The sequence below is a fragment of the Xyrauchen texanus genome, chromosome 20, assembly GCF_025860055.1.
Source record: "Xyrauchen texanus isolate HMW12.3.18 chromosome 20, RBS_HiC_50CHRs, whole genome shotgun sequence".
Taxonomy (NCBI): Eukaryota; Metazoa; Chordata; class Actinopteri; order Cypriniformes; family Catostomidae; genus Xyrauchen; species Xyrauchen texanus.
Window position 1 is genome coordinate 2,155,393 of NC_068295.1, and position 16,313 is coordinate 2,171,705.

The window sequence follows — 16,313 nt, forward strand, 5'->3', positions numbered from 1 at the left end:
GTTCCTTTTAATGAATAAAAAAACGAACCGCAAGTCATTAATTTCGTCGTGTCCGACTCAAAATAAACCAATAACTGTTACTTTGTTTTGTATGTGTAGGGCTGCAACTACCGATTATTATAACGATTGTTCGACTATTCGGGCAATTATTGCAACGATTAATCATTAGCTAGTTATGTGTACTTAAAGCTTGGTTGTTGATATGAATATGTAGCTATAGATATGCTATATATGAGTAACGTTGTAATTAGTGGTATTGAATGAATAAATAAAATATATTTAATTTAATTTAAAAGTCTATGTAAAGACTTTAGCAAGAATCTGTTGCATTACAAATGATTTCTTCACTTGGCAACAGGACCTTATTTCCATACACTTCTTCCTCAAACGTAGTAAAATAATCATTAATGGAGTCGTAATGGAACTTCCTAACGATTCCCATCACTAGTAATAAATGACATTTCCTTACACTGAAATACAGTAAGTAAAAATGAAGCATATTATATGAAAACTCATAGAAGCTTTAAATATATAAATCCACATTCATGACAATATAGCAAAGGATTCAAAATAATTATATTTATTGATTGACAGCTATAATGGGGGGTTAATAGTATTGCGGTTGATTGGAGGCACTTCTCCAATTCAGCAAAACAAATTGTCATTCACAGCTGTTAGTGCAACACGAGTGGTTTTACCAGTGTTTAAAGATCTTTACAAACATAAGAAACACATGAACTTTGGTTTTCAAGTCAAGTGGATCATAGACCTGGATTATATAGAGCTAATTCAGCTTCATATCAAGTGGTTTGTCACAATATTCCTAAAGAAACACATGATTATCATCACAATGAAGTGCTTCAATCACAGTGCAATTACCAAACCCTTCAAGTCATCGAGGGTTGCATTATTACTTTGAGAAGATAAACCTATTATTCAAATTATAACTCTGACCAGATAACGCTGATCTTAAAAAAATAAATACAAAATAAATCCTTTGGCTTCATAAATGAGAATAAAATCCTTATTTCTGTTTGGTTCTTCAATGTCATTAGACAACCAAAATATCCCAGTTAACAACATTCTACAAAGTACTTTAATAATGAAGAATATTTTAACAATTCGGTAAATGCATGGAAATTAATCTGAATTTTGATTAAACCCTTAATCAAACCCATGTAACAAACGTAATGACCAACAGCTCGCTGAACTAACACAAATAAAGACAAAATCAATGCTGGTCAACATATTTTCTTGCATATTGGTGTAGTTTTAAAATATTGCTACATGTACAGGCAACGCCACAAACTGAAGCCAAAAGCAATTTCCAAAATCTTCAACAGCCAGATTGCATTTGACAAAAAAGCAACTTACTACTTTATATTCTGTAAACATTTCAGGGACAAGGTTGATTTGTAATGCTGAAAGAAAACAACTAGCACTGGTTTACCAGTTTTAAATGCCAATAATAATACAATTAACATTAATGCAAAACTACATAAAGTTTTAAGACAAAAACATGTCTTATTCAGTCATCTGCTCTGTTGATGAAAGTTATATCAAGCCGGCAGAACAACAAAACTTTGAGAGAGAAAGTCACATCAATTAGTATTCGGCAAACAGCAGAGGATTATCACAATATTACCTGAGGTCTAAACAACAATCTCACAAAATCTGATTTATAACAATATTGTGAGCAGTGGATTTGGTCTGACTAACAAAGCATTAGATAATGCACTTCTTTTTCACATTTTGGAACTAAATAAATAATGCTTGAATATTTAATCATATAAATTGTTACCCGAAATGGATTTCTACGTTTATTACGATAAAGACTGCAACAGTGTGATTCTCACTAAACCGGTCAAGAAGATGTTCCGGTCCTATTTTACTCCCCAAATTTTATTTTATAAAATACAAATATTTTGTATAACGAAAATTAACAAATTGTTAGGACAAATTAGATTTTTTTACATTCTTATATTATTTTCATGGCAGTTACGCACATATTATCCCCCGATTCTCATTGCCGCAAACGCTGAAAAAGATGGCCATTAAGGTTTAATCATTGCCGCAACGCTGAAAAAGATGGCCGTTAAGGTTTAATCATTGCCGCAACGCTGAAAAAGATGGCCGTTAAGGTTTTATCATTGCCACAACGCTGAAAAAGATGGCCGTTAAGGTTTTATCATTGCCGCAACGCTGAAAAAGATGGCCGTTAAAGTTTAATCATTGCCGGAACGCTGAAAAAGATGGCCGTTAAGGTTCTATCATTGCCGCAACGCTGAAAAAGTTGGACGTTAAGGTTTTATCATTGCCGCAACGCTGAAAAAGATGGCCGTTAAGGTTTAATCATTGCCGCAACGCTGAAAAAGATGGCCGTTAAGGTTTAATCATTGCCGCAACGCTGAAAAAGATGGCCGTTAAGGTTTAATCATTGCCGCAACGCTGAAAAAGATGGCAGTTAAGGTTTAATCATTGCCGCAACGCTGAAAAAGATGGCCGTTAAGGTTTTATCATTGCCGCAACGCTGAAAAAGATGGCCGTTAAGTTTTTATCATTGCCGCAACGCTGAAAAAGATGGCCGTTAAGCTTTAATCATTGCCGCAACGCTGAAAAAGATGGCCGTTAAGGTTTAATCATTGCCGCAACGTGAAAATGTTTTATGTTTTTAAATTGTAAAGTGCTATATCAAAGTAGCCTTTAATGTTTGCTGATTTTAATTAAAAGACCAACAAGCACAACAGCTTTTTTTTTTACTGTAGAGTCCAAAAAATGACTGTTACGGTAATGAGACTCATCATTAAAAACAACAGGAATGCTAAAAGTAAAACATCCGGACGTGTTGCGGTAATGTGAATTGGGGGTTAAAATGTGCTGAAATGTTCTTAAAATAATGTCACAATGCAAAAAATCGTAATGGTCCCAAATGTAGGCTAATCTCTTAATTTCTTATTAATTTGGGGTTAAATATGACCAGGACATTTCCTTGACAAGTTTAATTGAAAGACAAATACCCTCAAGTTTGGAGGAAATGAGGAACTGTATTTTCTCACCCTGAGATTTGCACAACAACCCTGATGCTAGAGACTGTAAAAACATTCACAGCACTCCTTGAAGGAACAGTTTAACCAAAGATGGAAATTCGGTCATCATTTACTCATCCCCATTGTTCCAAACAACTTGCTGTTAATTGTCTCTGTGGAATGCAATGTGGAATTTTGAGGTCAATTGGGTTTAGAACAACAGTTTTAGTTAAACCATCCCTTTAAAAGTGTTCCATCCTGGATGCAATATAAACCAACCATGACGTTTCTCTCATCTGTTGAAGAGTTTGTTCCAGCCTCTGGTCGCCTCCATTAAATGTCTCTGTCCGTGACCGACCCAGGCCTCTTGATTTCTGAAAATCCGCCCACAAAACCAGCATCTAAACGTAGGCTGCTGTACGGCGTTTTCAGACACGGTCGGTACCACGGTATACTTCCTTCCACAAACCCTCTTAAACTTCAATTTCAAGCTAAACTTTTCCTTAACAGTCCCGTTAGGCCATTCCCTCCTGCAATGGGATGCGTGACAATCAGCCATGGTGTTATTCCGGAAGTCGTCACAGTTGAGCTCCGATAGCGCGTTGATAGTTTTCCGAGACAGTACGACCCGCTCTACGGCACCACTGTGTTTGTGAACAACCCTCATGATGTTCGTCACCTCTGGAATATCACTATCGGGATGGTTGAGAACTATAACGGGCTGGTTATCGAGCGGGATTTTAACGGATTGTGTTGAACATTGGGGAATCAGTCGAAGAGTCCTTGGAATGTCTCGAGGCTCCGGTTCCCAGTGACGGAGAGACACTGTCGATCGCTTCTGGAATTTAGAGTCAGGTCCTGAGGAGTCGTTTAAGGATATTTCTCCCATGCGCTTCCGGTTCAACGCTGGTTCATTCTGGGATGTGATAGGAATGCTTGAATCTTTGATGCTAGATTCGCTGGATTCTGTGGATGATGGAACAGTATTGGAAGTGACGTCTGTGTTGACTGGCTCAGATTGCTGGTTTGTCGCTGATGAAAACAAAAACAGAAGCACATAATTAACAAGACAATGAACTAACACAAGCATCAAGTAACTAAGTATTTGACAAATAAGTCACGTCATCAAACATCAACATCAAACCAAATTTGGCATCAAATGCTGCTTGAGCTTTTCTCAGAACTTCACATTTCTGAACCATTTATGGTGTCAAGGGGACTTTTAGAGGAAGTCATGTTGCCTTCAAATCCTCCAGGGAAGTTCATAGTTGCATGTTCAGAAGTCATAATTATGTTGCCTTGACAAAATCATCATACTGTTATTCTACAAACGTGTTTATGGGTTTTTTCAAAATCCCTACACCGAAACCAAAATTTGTAACACTGACATCTCCTAGATCTTTCAAGCTACATCCACCAAAATTGGCACAGACCTGCAGACTGTTCTGAAACAGTGTGTTCTGACTTTTCTAACTGATCGGACTTACGGTTTCTGCACAGCAGATTTTTAAAAATGGAAAAATCCCAAAGATCTCTGATGGGATGTTCAAATGGGCCAATGGGATGTTTGTTCATTCCAATTCCACCGGTCAAAATAAAATGCAAACAAACCCACAAAATGTCTTTAATCTGCTTTAAGTTGCTCTGGCTTTCTCTCTCTCTCTCTCTCTCTTTACCTATCAAGTTACAAAGTGATGGGCATAAAATGGTTTTTATCAGAATAAAATGGATGTGTGTGCACAATTTCTTTCTTTCCTTCTCACTTGCTGACAAAGACTGCAAGGTTGTTCAATAGTGCAACTAGTGTTCAATAGTGTAATGATGTGTGTAATTGATGATTTTTCTGTGTATTGAACAGTACTATAAAAACATACAGTAATTTGAGAACTCAAAACATCCTCCTCAATAGAATAAGAGTATTTATTTAAACCAAGCTGCAGAAAATGGCTCGTTTGGATTTTGGAAATTTTGGGACTTCACAAGCACCAATACGTCTAAAACAAAACATCAATGGCCACTTTTCAGACACGTGATATATCTGTCATGGGAGATTCATACACCAAAGGGGACTTACCGGGACACCTTCCTAAATGTTTTTCTACATAAACATGTTCCAGACATAATCATGTATCTTGCGCTGCTTTTAAAAGACGTGATGTCAAGTTATAACCAGGGCTGTCGATTTAACGCTTTAAAACAATGACACAATTAATCATGTTCCAGGTCTGTAATAAGAAATAGGCCTGCCATCGGAGCAATTCAAGACTGAAGTACCACCTGTTTTCTCCAGGGGGCAGTAAGCAAAACTCCAGATGTATATACAGAGAACAAACAATACTTTACCGACAGCACAACATGAGGACACGTTCTTGCGTTCAAACACTTAATGGTGTGCAAATCCGAAAGCAGGACTCCAAAACGTGTTTTTCTAAGTTTCATACTTCGTTTAACTTGACACAGCGACCTAAATACGGTATGTTTATGACAACACAACCAAAGTGAGACGCTCCAAAAGTGTCAGTCTGATGCAGGTGTACATTGACGTGTTCTTAGACAAGCCCTAATAATAAACTTATAATCATTTCACAATGACTGACGAATTCAAATGCAAAATGGATTGCCGTGAACTGTAGGTCAATGACTGGCTGATGTTTGATAATATACAAATAAACAAAACATTGGATTTTAAAGCCATTTTAGTCATCTTGTCAATAACTAGGTTTCCATCCAAGGGTTTTTTGTGAGAAAAGGTGTAGCGCATCAAAATATAAAATATAAATAGCTGATGGAAACGCAAATTATCTGTAAAATTTCATAAGTGTCAACATCATGTTTTTCCGTTTAACTCCACTGCATAAACTCTATGCTGATACTTCAAATGTCACGAAAAACTGGTTTGGAAACACTTTTTGTCGAGAAAATTGGCATTAACGCAAAAATATAGTGTCACGTGATTTACCCCAATCGTTAGCTTGTGTTAATCATGATGACAAGGTATACATCCTCTATTGTAAGTGAAGCATTACTCGTACTGTTATGGATTGGTCTTAACGGCATACCTGCACAGATCCGATGCTGCAAACACACCCGCGCCATGACACTTCCAGGAGTGCCAACACAAATATCTCGTATCATGCACCTGTTATCGATAAGCGCAAGGAGAACAAATGAATGGCCACTCTTCACGATTCATTTAATCGTGGTAGACATTTATTAAAGTTGCTCAATTAAATTAGCCATTGTAAATTGCATTATGACACTAAAATAAATTTGAATTAAATTCAGTTGGTGGTTAAAAGTTGCTGGACAAATATGCAGGACATGATGCAGTTGTGATGGCGATACTTTAGATTAGATGATTGTTTAAAACTGTCTATTGAATATCAGGAATGTATCATATATGTAAACCCTGATATTGCACCTCATCAGTTTATCTTTAATAGCTGTGCACACATCATAAACACATCGATGGATGCTCCTTACATTAAGACTGAAGGTTTTCCCCAATACTTGGTGCAGGTTGCCAGATTGAACAGAGTCATGACCATTCGCTTTCGGGTCGGAACCGGTAGCAACCTGGACCAATATTACAGTCCTATCAGAAGGACAACTGCTCCATTTTGATTGCAATTCCTCCTCTTCTGATTGCTTTTATTTGTGAAATTAAAGTGACAGTAAGCTGCTAATTTCAATGAATTGTCTCAAAACTCTCCCAATTTTACAAAGACTACAGGGGGGAAAAATTAGGGACATCTGGGAGGCGAAAGGTGCACAATTAGCGATAAACACACATTTCTGTCTGAATTTAAGGGCAGATTTATTTTGCGATAAACCAAAACGTATGCAACAAAGTGTTTTTTTATCATCACGCACACCATTTGTATCGCTAAAAGTCCATTTGAATGGAAACAGGCAGAAGACGGCAAATTTCACAAACATTTTTTACTAACTTCGTCGATTACAAAACAGTGGATGGAAATTAGGTTAATGTTTTACTCGTTTGCGACAATAAAGAAATGCATTTTAGTTATCAGAATTATTTTATTTGATAGTATATACTGATATATATATATATATATATATATAATTATTTAAATATAACATAATTATTTCATTATTATATTAAATTATTGTTATATTAGGGGCTTTCTCCGCAAATATTTATATATGCAATTAATTGCGATTAATTAATCAGCATACCATGTTATTAATTTGATCAAATATTTTAATAGATTGACAGCCCTAGTTATATCTTTTGGAGACCCTGGTGTCCTGCTATTTTGAGTATAAACACATCCTGGACGTGTTTTTGCTCCCATCTGCGCCATTTTTAATTGTTGAACTGTGTAAACATGCACTAGATGGACATCTTTGATCGGTTTGATGCATTTCGGCGATGAGTGCCACGTTATAAGAGTGGTACAAGCGCAACTTTTTCTGGTGCATTCCACTACTGCGTTTGGCTCATATAAGCGTGGACTGCCTGAGAACCAATCACAAAATTATTCAAGCTTTGCAAAGGAGCTGTTATTGAAAGATAGGGTAGTTAAAACACTATGTTTCAAATGTCATGACTGTTTGAGAGTTGTGAACAGTTTAATATATTTGAATTCAATGTGTTGGATGTGTGTTGTGTAATCCCTGAAATGACAGTAAATTAAAATGTACAATGATTTAAACAACTTTACAGCTCAAGTAATACATTAACAGAAGAATTCCTTTATTAGATCTTAAAGAATAGTCCACAGTTATTATTCTACTATGTGTGGAGTACACTATGGCTCATTATAGGTTATATTTTGCTTACCTTCAGTACATATTGAACCTTTCTCTTCAGATGTCAGGCTATCAGTGCTGTTATCCAAACGTAATGTCTGATGAGCTCTCACACCATCCAGTAAATGGCTGATGGTTGTTATCGGCAGCTCATCCACCATCTGATACAGGTCTGAAGTGCACTGGCGTTCCCTCATCTCACAGTTGTACTGACCCACCGGGAGCAGAGGGTCTCTGGGGTCCATGTTGTTTTTGCACTCGTCACCACTGCTGTGGAACAACACGTCCCCATCTTCACTTTGAAAACCACACAAAGTCTCAGTCAGATCTTTCAGAGGAGATTCAGCAACTGGACAAACGCAATCAAACTCTGAGATTGAGCAACTCTCGAGGAATGTATCTGGGTTTGGCGGCTGTTGAATTTCGGATGCAACTTTCTCTACACCTTGATCACTGAGGTTAGAACTTAATGTTGTGGTAGATTCATTCTTCGACTCCAGAGTAACAGGTTGTGAACTCTGGCACTCTTCCAAATAATTACCATCTGTCGAAAGACACAAGGCTAAATCACTGCTACAGTTTTCCTCCGACTCACTGACGGCTTTTGTTCGACAGTCCTTACTGACTTTCTTTGCATTGGAACTCTGAATATCCGTCTCTGTGAAGGGTCCCTCTTCCTTAGACATGTTCTTGGTCTCTTTGTGTCTCTCAGAATCACTATTAAAGCCAGATGAGATGTCACTGCATGATGGCAGCTCTTTAGCGCATTGATGACTTGATGGATTGAGATTATCCTCATCTCCTGAGACGTTCATGGGTGTATTGCGATCAGAATGTTCCTGGTCATGGTGGCCATCTCCTTGTTGGCTTCTCCTCCTCTTGACTATCGAAGTCAGGAAGTCTCGCTGATCTACGCCATGTCCCAGCTTCTCCGCTTGGTATGAAAACCTTCTAGATGTCAAGTTTCCTGAGTCATTACTGGTTGAAACATTATTTGAACCATCTTGTGCGGCCAATGTTTGATCACTTGGTTTCTCAGTTTGAGATTGCGATTCAGCATCATTCGATTCCCTTGGGGACAAAACTTCTCGCTTGGTTGTGGGAATGACTTTGAGAACTAAATGCTTCTTGCCATCTACCATCTTGAGCCCAACCACCTTTGTAGTGCAATCTGGGGGAACAGATATATTGTTCTTCTCCATGAGTCCTGTGAGCTTATCTTTCCCAGCATGACGCAGACCTGGGTGGGGTGTGCTACATCGCTTTGACTTAGATTGTGCTGGAGAAGGTGTAGTCTGATTTTGCTCGCTTTTGAGAGATTTCGGCCACTTTTGAACACCGCTAACAGTCCTTTCAAGGAACTGCTGCGTTTCCTCCAAGGTCTTCTCTGGATCCAACAAGACTCTGTGATCGTCCAGGAGACCTGGTGCAGAAAACACTGGGGATGTCCAATGGGGTTCTTGCTTTGGTAGTAGGAACTTGAAGTCTTGGGAAAGATTATTGTCTGGTTTGGACGCAGGTTCTCGCTTTCTCCACCAGTTCCTTCTGCTCCATCTTTGGCGACATGCGGCAGCCATGTGTTTAAGGAGTTCGTCTTTCTGAGTGACACCAGAGGCGTCATTTAACAGACTGTTTTTAAACTTACTATTATTAATGCTTTCTTCACGAATGTCTTTGATTGGCACCGTGTTGAGCGGACAAGAGTGGCACACAAACTGCTTAATTTCTTCAATAGAGAAGTTGCATTTGTGACAGTGGTATTGACCATTTAGAGTATGGTGAGTTTGACAATGCTTGGTTAGTTGGGGCAGCGTTTGCTGGACGTTGTCATCACAGATCTCACAGATGAGCAAACAGTCCTTATGTTTTACCCGGTGCTTTAGGAGCTTTGTAAATACTGGGGTGGAGAAATGGCACATGTCGCAAGGAAATGATGGCATGCTTCCTTTACCTTCATGGACGGTCTTAAAATGCACCAATAATTCACTTGGACTGTATAAGCAGCCATCCTTACATGCAGAACAAGTGAACGTGAGCGGGCTCTTTGGGGTGTCCACTGTCTGGTCATGCTGCAGTTTTTTAGGTGGTTTCTTGAGTGTCTCCGAAGCTTTCCGTCCATGGATTTCTTCCGTAAGTTTCTTCTCCTCTTTCACAGTGATTTTTCGAGCAGGAGATGAGAAAGAGTTCTTCCTGAGACGTAGGCGTTTATGCCAGTTTCCCTTCTCTTCATTGCCAATCTGCCCATCAGACTCAGCATGGGTGCCTGGGTTGGCATTGCCCACATTCATATTGGATGCACAGCGCCCTGTGCAAAACAAGGGAAAAAGTTTTAAGGGTGAGACTGTGCTCAAAACACAAATTCACCATAAAAATGTATCGATCCATAGTAACATCATAATTACAAATAAATGTAATTCTATTGTTATTGTATGTTTTTTTTACCCCCCAATAACAAAATAAACAATGTTTATGATAACAATAAATGAGCTTGCCACAAATGGAGAGCAACAGTGCAAGTCCACTTTCCCAGCCATCTTGGTTCCTTGGTTTCCCATTTATGTCTTCCATAATGTTTTCTTAAAATGTTATTATAAAAAGGTTGTTAGACATAAACCAAACCAACCAGCCCTGAGGTGAATCACAACATTACAAACTTTGATTTGAAGCATTGGAAACAATGACTGTGTATTTAACGTTTGGTTTAAAATGGCTAAATTTAAATATATAAAAATTTTATTGCAAAATGTATCACAAATATATCAGTAGTTTGAGACTGTAAGATTGCATCATTAAGGTTTGGCATGCAATTGTCTGATTGGTGGATCTTTCTCTTTAGGATCATGGGTAGTGTAGTTCTTCACCAGAAATTCTACTATTAGACAAGATAAAAAAAAAAAATTAAGATGATATAAAACAGACTTAAGGCTTCAATGGAAGCATATGCCATTGATTAACAACCTCGGAGCTCACGGTAGTTCTGTCTTTATTTTATTTTTCCTTTTTCTCCCAATTTGGAACGCCCAATTGCCCAATGTGCTTTTAAGTCCTCATGGTCACGTAGTGATTCACCTGGGACAAAACTCTGTGTCTGAGACTGTCAAATCGTGCATCTTATCACGTGGCTTATTGAGCGCGTTGCCACGGAGACATAGCACATCTGGAAGCTTCACGCCATCCACCGCGGCATCCACGCACAACGCGCCACCAAAACGAACCACATTATAGTGACCATGAGGAGGTTACTCCATGTGACTCTACTCTCCCTAGCCACCAGGCCAATTTGGTTGCTTAGGAGACCTGGCTGGAGTCACTCAGCATGCCCTGGGATTCGAACTAGCGAACTCCAGGGGTGGTAGCTAGCGTCTTACCACTGAGCTACCCAGGCCCCCTTACGGAGAAAATTAATGGGATTGTTACTGTCAAATATAACTGCACAATATAAGAATGTCTTTAAGGATGTAAACTGGCCTTCTTTAAATTCGCTATGTTAATCTTCACCTATCTTTACCCTAAACTAGTCTTTTTTACAATACAGTATCTATTTTAATTAACTTATGTGTCTACAATGGCCCCAAAACTTAACTGGACACTTAAGTCAGGATTAAAATGTGTGAATGTCATTGTATTAGACAGAAAAATATCAAAGCAAGTCAAAATAAAGCAGCTGGTTCTTTTCTCAGAAATAACTTTGCTTCATTTTTGCTCAATGACTTTAAATCAGTTTGGGGTCTTTTTTTAAAAACAGAGGAACCATCATTTCATCTAAACACCCATTGTAGCCTAGGCATGTTTCCACAGTTTTTCACTAAATGAACACGACGGAGGGTAAAACGTAATCATTTTCATTAATTTGCATGTTTATACGTAGGCCCCACCGCCCCGTGCGTGCACAAAGATCATCACGTCACCGGTTAATTCTGAAGCGCACACAGACCATGTTTATCTGTCTTTAATCGCAGTTAAATAATCACAAATGATTATATCGCCATTTTGTTGTTATTTTGATTAATTATTCAGCACTGAAGGATTGTGAAATTAGTCTACTGATGCACTCTATGAAACTATTAAATCGTGGGTATTCGATGTATCGCCCAGCCCTATTTAAACATTTACATTAATGCATTTGGATGCTTTTATCCAAAGCAACTTTCAGTGCACTTATTACAGGGACAATCCCCCCGGAGCAACCTGGAGTTAATTGCCTTCCTCAAGGACACAATGGTGGTGGCTGTGGGGATCAAACCAGCAACCTTCTGATTACCAGTTATGTGCTTTAGCCCACTACACCACCACCACCTCACTTAACCATTCAAACCAAACAAACAAACATGGTTTGTTACCATTAGTAACATGGCCCCTAACACTTACTTAGTTTACAAATATTAAACCATGACCTGCACTGCACATAAATAACTAATATTGGCATTATATTAATGTTGTTTAGCCAGAAGTTTACATACACTTAGGTTGTAAGTCATTAAAACACATTTTTGAACCACTCCACAGATTTAATATTAGCAAACTATAGTTTTGGCAAGACTACTTAGTTTAGGACATCAACTTTGTGCATGACGTGTAATTTTTCCAACAATTGTTTACAGACCGATTGTTTCACTTTTAATTGACAATTCCAGTGAGTCAGAAGTTTACATACACCAAGTTAACTGTACCTTTAAGCAGCTTGGAAAATTCCAGAAAATTATGTCAAGCCTTTAGGCAATTAGCTTCTGAAAGGAGGTGTACTGAATTGGAGGTGTTCCTGTGGATGTAATATAAAGCTGCCCTTCAAACTCAGTGCCTCTTTGCTTGGCATCATTGGAAAATCTAAAGTAATCAGCCAAGCCCTCAGAAAAAAATATTGTGGACCTCCACAAGTCTGGTTCATTCTTGGGAGCAATTTCCAAATGCCTGAAGGCACCACGTTCATCTGTACAAACAATAGTATGCAAGTATAAACACCATGTGACCACACAGCATCATACTGCTCAGGAAGGAGACGCATTCTGTCTCCTAGAGATGAACGTAGTTTGTGTGAAAAGTGCAAATCAATCCCAGAACAACAGCAAAGGACCTTGTGAAGATGCTGGAGGAAACAGGTAGACGAGTATCTATATCCACAGCAAAACAAGTCCTATATGGACATCACCTGAAAGGCTGCTCAGCGAGGAAGAAGTCACTGCTCAAAAACAGCCATAAAAAAGCCAGAATACAGTTTGCAAGTGCACATGTGGACAAAGATCTTACTTTTTGGAGAAATGTCCTCTGGTCTGATGAAACAACAATTCAACTGTTTGGCCATAATGACCATCGTTATGCTTGGAGGAAAAAGGGTGAGGCTTGCAAGCTGAAGAACACCATCCCAACCGTGAATCATGGGGGTGGCAGCATCATGTTGTGGGGGTGTTTGCTGTAGGAGGGTCTGGTGCACTTCACAAAATAGATGCATCATGAGGAAGGAAAATGATGTGGATATATTGAAGCAACATCTCAAGACATCAGACAGGAAGTTAACGCTCGGTCGTAAATGGGTCTTCCAAATGGACAATGACCCCCCCAAGCACACCTCCAAAGTTGTGGCTAAATGGCTTAAGGACAACAAAGTCAAGATATTGGAGTGGCATCACAAAGTCCTGACCTCAATCTGCTGCATGTGTGAGCAAGGAGGCCAACAAACCTGACTCAGTTACACCAGTTCTGTCTGGAGGAATGGGACACAATTCCAGCAACTTATTGTGAGAAGCTTGTGGAAGGATCCCCAAAACATTTGACCCAAGTTAAACAATTTAAAGGCAATGCAACCAAATACTAACAAGTGTATGTAAACTTCTGACCCACTGGGAATGTGATGAAAGAAATAAAAGCTGAAAGAAATAATTCTCTCTACTATTATTCTGACATTTCACATTCTTAAAATAAAGTTGTGATCCAAACTGACCCAAGACTGGGAATGTTTCTATGATTAAATGTCAGGAATTGTGAAAAACTGAGTTTAAATGTATTTGACTAATGCTTATGTACACTTCTGACTTCAATTTATTTTAAGGCGCAATTTACAATCATGCTTTTTTTGTTGAAGCATAACTTTCTGTAAAGCTGCTTTGAAATGATGTGTTTTGAAAAGCAATATACAAATAAAATGACTTGACAAACATATTTTTGTCAAATGTTTTGCTGGAAGACTCTATTTGAACTATCTTTCCTTAAAATACAGTTCACATTTTGGTATGTAAAGCATTGTTTGTGCGAAGATATTGCCAATCCAGTTAACAAAACACTTTTAATTAAAGTCAATGGCGACAGAATGACAAAAACCAAACGCTTACATTACAGTGCCAAAAACGTACCATGGTATTACCATGTTTTTCATGGTAATAGCATAAAGTCCCATGTAAATATCATGGTACATGAATACAGTAATCATTACCATGCTATATCTCCAAGTACTACTGTATTACTATTACTATAACCACCACAGTGCAGTATTTGAGGTTAGATTATCTCAATCTATAGATATAGGCTATGTCATATATGAGTCTTTCTCACATGTATCTGCCTATACATACTGTGCATGCTAACCAAAGTCACTTAGAAAGTAGACAGATAATGTAAACGAAACATAAATATAGGTAAAAGTCTGTACTGAGCTTGCACCTTGTGTTGCACAAGCTAAATTACTAACAGTTTGCACCTGTTTTGCAGATGCCCAACTCTCCCTGTCACAATACAATGAACGCGTTATAAAGTTTTTTAAATGTTTTAGATCAAACCGAATGCAATGTAATCCAAAGCAATGCACACAACCTGCGATGGAGTTTACTTTAGCCACCAATGCTTGTGCTTACGTAAAGTTGATCAACACAAACATGTTTGAAACTGACATATCTTTAATGCCACACAATGCGCGTGCAACATTGCATATTTACTTCTAAAACTTTAATTCCTATTCAACGTTTAAGTTTACTTCATGCATATGTATAAACGCATATATGTGCTTGTAAAACTGTCGAAGTGGATGAGACTTACAGCGCTTTTTTTCCGCTCTCCTGTCCAACCACAATCCGTCACCAGCGCGCGGCAGCCATGACACCTCAATCCGGGGACGACAGCAGCTCAGGCCCGTAAGAATGGATTACCTGCGTGCCATTTCATGCAAATAATAGCACTGAGTAAATAGCATGCATTTCTCGATATACTAATCCCAAGTTTATGCTTTCTCAATGCGAAACAAGTCATTCACTTTCTCTGGCGCATGCAATGGGGTTGGATTGTGTGCATCTTTATAAAGGCAGCACGTGCTTCCTCTTTAAAGATACTAAGCACTGTTTATAACGACCATATAGAGCCATTGTTAAACCTAAACACAACAATTATATAGAGAACAGTTTATTACATGCACTTTTACATGAACGTGCTGGAGCAGCAGGTATGTGAGAAAATATTATAAAAACTTAAGAACTAAATGATTTGTTGCAATTTAAAAAAGTTTGACTGGATCAATTAATTTGTTTGTTTACTTGTAATTAATGACCTTTTAGGTCAGTGAAGCTGTGCATAATATGTATTTTTAATATTGTATCAACAATAATTATCAATATTGTTATGTGTAAGGCATTACTAAATCATTAATTACTGTAATTAAATTACTTTTTTATTAAAAAAGGTAAAGTAAGGGATTACTCTTAATTTTAAGTAATTTAATTACAGTTACTTCTGATGTAATTGCGTTAAATAATGTTTAGATTCAATACAGTATTACAGTATCAGTGCAGAACAATTCTATATAAAACAATAGTGAATTTAAAATCGAAATTTAATATATTTTCTCATTTAACGCTGCCGCCTTAAATTCTTTGGCCAGTTCATGAATAATGTATTTCATGATATATGATGTATTTGAAAGAATTATAAAGGCCTATCTTTGGTCCTGTTAGAGGCATTGTTACATTGATAATAGATATAACCATTTAAATATAAGATATTATTCAAAAGATTGGTAATCCCCAGTAATCTCTGTAAAATTATAATTTTTAAAAATGTTATCCAGTAATCATGAACTACTGGAAAGGCCTTGGAAAAGTCATGGAAATTAATTCGTTAAAAACTGGGAACACTGTTTATTGTATAGGCCCCTCCATTGACATGGTTGCGCCTTTTCTCTCCTTTAAACACAGAGGTTGCACTTTTTGAAAGATAAGGAATGCACAAATAACAAAATAAATAAGAAAAGGAGCAAACAGCCTACTTACCTTGCAAACCATGCTAAAAAACATATTTTCCACTTCAGTACTTAATTAGTTCATAACCTTAAAGAAAAGGAACTTCCTATAATTAAATGTGCATGTATATATATTCATATATCATACTTTTCTGCAGTTAAACTTCTGCTGTAGCTTCTTTACTCTGTAAATGTTACATTGTAAAGAATATAGCACAAAATCATCAGATTAGTGATTAGAAAATTAATGATCATATTTCTTCTCTGTCTGAATTTAACTAGAAATTAGTAAAGTA

General features: G+C 37.7%; 1 protein-coding gene across 1 annotated transcript; it reads right to left on the reverse strand.

Moving 5' to 3' along the window:
- Positions 1 to 590: 590 nt before the first annotated feature.
- Positions 591 to 9,727, reverse strand: LOC127660793 (zinc finger protein 518A). The gene is made up of 2 exons (XM_052151212.1): positions 7,834 to 9,727; positions 591 to 4,058 (listed from the first exon to the last, which is right to left on the reverse strand). The coding sequence occupies exons 1-2, from the start codon at positions 9,719 to 9,721 to the stop codon at positions 3,319 to 3,321; spliced, it is 2,628 nt and encodes an 875-aa protein (XP_052007172.1). The 5' UTR covers positions 9,722 to 9,727; the 3' UTR covers positions 591 to 3,318.
- Between the last annotated feature and the right edge of the window lie 6,586 nt (positions 9,728 to 16,313).